This window comes from Saccostrea cucullata, unplaced genomic scaffold (genome assembly GCF_032062105.1).
Source record: "Saccostrea cucullata isolate Sc308-1 unplaced genomic scaffold, CSIRO_AGI_Scuc_v1 ctg18076, whole genome shotgun sequence".
In the NCBI taxonomy this organism is placed as follows: Eukaryota; Metazoa; Mollusca; class Bivalvia; order Ostreida; family Ostreidae; genus Saccostrea; species Saccostrea cuccullata.
The window spans coordinates 1-5,982 of NW_026921906.1; the positions used below are offsets into that span (position 1 = coordinate 1).

The window sequence follows — 5,982 nt, forward strand, 5'->3', positions numbered from 1 at the left end:
AGTCTAGTGATCCACCTACTAAGTCTAGTGAACCACCCACTAAGTTTAGTGATCCACCCACTTAGTCTAGTGATCCACCTACTAAGTCTAGTGAACCACCCACTAAGTCTAGTGATCCACCTACTAAATCTAGTAATCCACCTACTAAATCTAGTGATCCACCTACTAAATCTAGTGATCCACCTATTAAGTCTAGTGGTCCAACAACTAAGTCTAGTGATCCACCCACTAAGTCTAGTGGTCCATCCACTAAGTCTAGTGATCCACCTTCAAAGTCTAGTGATCCATTTACTAAGTCTAGTGACCCACCTACTAAATCTAGTGACCCACCCAGTAAGTCTAGTGATTCACCCACTAAGTCTAGTGATCCACCCACTAAGTCTAGTGATCCTCCCACTAAGTCTAGTGATCCATCTACTAAGTCTAATGATCCACCTACTAAGTCTAGTCATCCACCCACTAAGTCTAGTCATCCACATACTAAGTCTAGTGATCAATCCACTAAGTCTAGTCATCCACCCACTAAGTCTAGTCATCCACACATGAAGTCTAATGATCCACCTATCAAGTCTAGTTTCACAAACTACTTCAGTTTTTATAAGAGAACCCTGGAAAAGGAATTACACTTTCTAGGCCTCAGGGCCACAGTGCACACCTGAGCAACTTTTTTCTCCTGACATATGAGTTTGAGGTTATCTCCCTTTTTATATGGTCTATGAACCTTCAGGAAACTTTCATTTAAATTCCAATTTTTTGACTGAGGTTTAATATGACCATCCCTCATTTTGTTATTCTCTCACCAAGGGTAATAGGTCTTTGTTGAACAAACTTGAAACTGCGAACCCAAGGGATGTTTTTTGTGAAGTTTTACTGCAATTAGTTGATTGATTTTAAAGGGGCTAGGGGGTTGTGGCCATTTTTAGACTCTGTTGAACTCCTTTAGAAAAAGAGCTCCATATGAAGATATACAAAAATGATCAAATTTTAAAACTTAAATGCATGAAATTTTTCTTTCTCAAATGATAGTTGACAGCTTTAGAAATCATGTCTTAAATATGAAGTTATATCAGATGGTTAATTTGTTGACCCCGCAGCCTCATTAAAGGACATACATCTCTATGGACTGTGAATGGACCATCAAAATTTTTTTTTTGGAAGTGCTAAGTGCATGACTTCAATCTTGGACTTCGACAGACAGTTAATAAATACGCATCACATAACTCTGTCTAAAAGGTGTTACGTATGAAAGATAGTCAAATTTATCTGTCACTCGCTCATTATCCGAATGTCCATAAATTAACTTGAAATTATCGGAAATGTCAAACAAAGGCTAAAAAAAACCCTATAAATGTTACATATATACAAAGTGTTTATCTTAAAAAATACATTAATCTCACTTGGCAATGGACGGTCCATATATAGTTCTAATATTGTCCACATGGCTAGATCTGGCAGATGTCCTGATGTCCGCTATATTCTCCCCTTGCTTGAAGAATAAAAAAAATGTTATTAATTAGATTGGGATAAATTTTTTTTTCTTTTAATTTTATTTCAATAATATAATAACAAAAAAGTGGAGGTAATACCTCCACGGAGGCCCTCCTAAATATATCTTCACCTGGGGTGCCAGGGGCTCCCTGGATCAGATAGAAAGAATCATGAGAATCAGTACATTTAATAATTGATATAGATATATTTAGATATTCACACTTCGATAAAATAAAAACCATTGGACCATAGAACCATTGGAAAAAATACAGTTATATAGATAGATAATATAATATTCCACGTACATTATATAACATTTTCATGTACATATAGCATTAAGAAAAAAAACAGATTCAATTTCAAAAGAAATAATCGTAGGGGGACACCAACGCACAAGAGTCCACATTACCCCCTACGAAAGTATACCCCAAAGGCCAGGTCACCTTTGGATCAATATATAATACAAAATGTATATAATTTCATAATTTTTCTGACAATTCTCTGATAATATCGAAATCACATACAATAGTTTTTGATAATTTTGTTATGAAATAGAACTGAATAAGTGCATTTTTTAAGAAATACAATAAACTCTGATTAGTCACACTCTCATTTAAAAGTCTACATTTCATTTCATTATATATATTTATATATTGCATAAACTACAGTAGGCATGTCGGCAGATTTCTTAATCAGTGGCTGTTCCATCAATGAAACGTATAAAGACGTTCGTTAATAAAATGATCTTTTTTTTTTTTTTTTTTTTTCAATTTTATTTCAATTATTACAGTATGCCAGGGGCTCCCTGGATCAGATAGAAATAATTAATTAAATTTGATTTTTGAAAATTTCAATACAATATAGCCATTGAAAAAATACAGTTATTTGTATATATAAAAAAACTTTCCACACTTGTACTTTATACATTTTCATGTACATATAGTTAAGGAAAAAAAAAAGCAATGCTATTTTACTCCAAATTGGATATATAATATATAATTTTACTACACAACAAAATTCATAAAAATAAGGTGCTTAATGCATTTTTTAAGAAACACAATAAACCCTCACTAGTCACATCCTACATTTAAAACACATTTCATTTTATATTTATATATTTTGAAGGCACAATGTATTGTTTAAAATAAGTATTTTTTTTTTGGAAAACCAATTATAACTGACACACATAAAAGCTTATTACAAATTGGGCAATCAAAAATAAGTTATGTCCTCTTCTACATTACAATTCAAACATTACATTTAACATTTACTAACATACTTATTTCTTATCAAATATTTCAGACACTTATCAAATATTCTTTTTCCATGTAAATGTTCTCCCATAAGTGGAAATCGTCAATGTTAAATTTCTCAGCCCAAAATCTTTCCATTAAAGGCTTTTTTGATGCTTTGTTTAACAGAATATTGTAGAAGAATTTAGATTTTTTGCCCTCAACTTGTTCAAAATGTCCTTGAAAGTTGAAGCAAAGCTGTGGATTACATTTATTTGCTTTATATTGTAGGTTTATTTTTGGAATATGTTTTTTAAATGCACTTTTCACAATCATATACTCACAAAGGTAGTTTTGGGAACATATTAATTTTTCTTTAATTTCATTTATTGTTTTAAACCCTTGTTCATTAAAGAGATCATTAACATATTTAAAACCACTTTTGATCCAGTTTGAAAGATAGAGAGGTTTTTCTTTGTAAGTTATGTTTTTGTTAAACCATATATTCTGTAGTTGTAATTTTTCCTGATTACTTTGTTTACATTCATTGAATGCACATATTACTTCTTTATAAAACAGTTGGAGACATTTGATTTTGAAGTCTTGTATTTTAGTTATATTTGTATTCAACAAGTAAGGGATATCTATATTACATCTTCCTAAACAAGCACTTAACAATTTGTTTGAATCCTTGTTTTGTTGAACAAGTTTAGTAACCCATGATGCTTTTAAAGCTTTGATTTTGATTTCAAAGTCGGTAATACCTATCCCCCCTTCTGATATTTTCCTAATAAGAGTTTTGCGCTTAATTCTTTCTTTTTTCCCCCAAAGAAAAGAGAAAATTATTTTATTTACCTTCTTTATAATTTCTTGATTTGGATTTTCAAGTATAGTTGCCACATATAAAAGTTTAGAAATAATTAGGGAGTTAATAATCTGACTCTTTCCGAAAATAGTTAATTTCCTATTTCTCCAATAGTCTAAACATTTTTCAGACTCTCAGTTTACATAGCCAGTTTTTTCATTGCACTCTATTTTGTTGTGTCCAATATAAATTCCAAGACATTTTACAGTATTTATATTGATCTTAACATTTCCTACATATGCGTTATCTTTAAACATGTTTTTTAGCTCCCCTAGTAAGATACATTCCGTTTTTGATAAGTTAAGTTTTGTTTCAGATACATTTCCAAATTTTTGTGTTATTTTTATGGCGTTTTTCAAAGAGTTTATATCCTTTAAGGGAAAGGTACTATCATCTGCATGCTGTATGCATTTTATTTAGTTTTCCATCTCTTCATGCTTAAAACCTTTAACTAAACTTGAACTGTTTATGTTTTCATTTAAAACTTCCATTGCAAATAAAAATAATAATGCCGAAACCGGACAACCTTGTCGTATTCCTCTTTTCATTTTGCATTTTCTCGAGATCCAGCCATTGAGATTGTTTTTTTATAGTGAATTGTGTATTTGTATATAAAATTTTTATCCATTTAATACAATTTTCACCAAAATTGAATTTTTCTAATGTTTTGAATAAAAAATTTCATTCGATCGTATCAAATGCTTTTTGAAAATCAGCGAATAAAAGAACACCATCCGTATCTGTGTTTTCACAATATTCAAATATATCCAGAATAAGTCTAGCATTGTTACCAATATATCGTCCTTTTATATAACCTGATTGATTTCTACTTATTAATCTGTCAATCACTTTTTGTAGTCTTTTTGCAAACACAAATGCAATTATTTTGTAATCACAATTAGTGAGGCTAATTGGTCGGTAATTTTCTAACTTATCTAATTCACCTTTCTTGTGTATAAGAGAGAGCACTGAACATTTCTGTGTTGAGGTCAGCTCTTCGTCGATATATATTTCAGATATAGCTTCGAACAGAAAATAACGAATGTTTTTCCAAAATATTTTATAAAACTCGACAGGCAGCCCATCAAGACCTGGTGATTTATTATTTTTCATTCCAAGCACTGCCTCTGAAAATTCTTGCAGAGTGGGAAATTTTTCACAGTCTTTTTTATCTTCCTCTGACAAAATAGATAATATATTTGTTTGTTCTAGATACGTTTTTATACTTTCACTTGGTACATCGGTTGAAGAATATAAATTTTCATAAAAATTACACAACTGGTTTAAGATTTCATTTGTTTTTACAAACGTAGTACCTGCATTTGTAATTTTATTAATAACGTTTTTAGACTGATGTTTATTTTCAAGTCTTAAGAAGTAAGATGAATTTTTTTCTCCTTCGTCTATCCATTTAGCTCTTGATCTTATTTGTGCTCCTTTTGCCTTGTTTTCATATAGTTTATCAAGTTCATTTTCTAATTCTTTTTTATGTAACATGTTGATATTTAAATGATTTTGATTCTCTATTTGTTCAAGTTCGTTTTCTATTTTTAGTATTTTTTGTTTTGTGTTTCTACTTTTTTCCTTGCAATATTTTATGCTGAGATTTTTTTTAATTTAATCAGTTCACACTTAGTTTTCGGATTTTCTTTTAATTTAATATCATCTGGTAAGTTCGTTAAAACGAATTTATCAATTCGCAATATCTTGACTCAAGAAGCACAGATGTATTTAATTTCCAATATCCTTTTCCCCTACTATTCGATGAAATTTCACATTTAAATATAATAGCAATATGGTCACTCATCCTTGTATTTGAGACCGATGGTGGCCTACGTAAGTATATATTTTCTGGCTTGTAACAAAAATTTTTTGTTAAAAAAACATAGTCTATTCTGCTTTTTGGGGTGTTATTTCCGTCGCACCAAGTAAACCCATTTTTATCTGTTTTTAAAGTTTTCCACAAATCAACAAGATCAAAATGAAAATGTAATTTTTTCAATATGTTTGAACTTCTGTCGTTATCTTTTAAAACATCACAATTAAAATCGCCCAGTAGAATAATGTTTTCGTCATTCATACAATATTTTGAAATCCACTTAGACATTTTCTTTAAAAAGTCAACCCTACAATTTTCGGTATTCGGTGCATAAATATTTACAATTGTAATAATTCTACTATCGTGCTCAATGTTTAACAGTATCATTCTACCGTCTGCTGATTTATGCTGATTTAGGAGTTTAAAATGAAATTTTGCATTAATTAAAATTGAAACACCTTTGCTGTGCGACGATGTGGAAAAACAGTGAAAGGATGTACCATTCCACCTTGAGTTATACATATATTCTCTTTCTAGTACAAAATGAGTTTCTTGTAAAAAAGCAATATCACAATTAC

The 5,982-nt window shown here is 30.4% G+C and overlaps 1 protein-coding gene across 1 annotated transcript; it reads left to right on the top strand.

Moving 5' to 3' along the window:
* Positions 1-65: 65 nt before the first annotated feature.
* On the top strand, positions 66-659 carry LOC134260889 (salivary glue protein Sgs-4-like; the record flags this gene model as incomplete). The annotated part of the gene is made up of 1 exon (XM_062743419.1): positions 66-659. A coding segment is annotated over one exon (594 nt), but the record flags the coding sequence as incomplete, so codon positions are not given.
* Between the last annotated feature and the right edge of the window lie 5,323 nt (positions 660-5,982).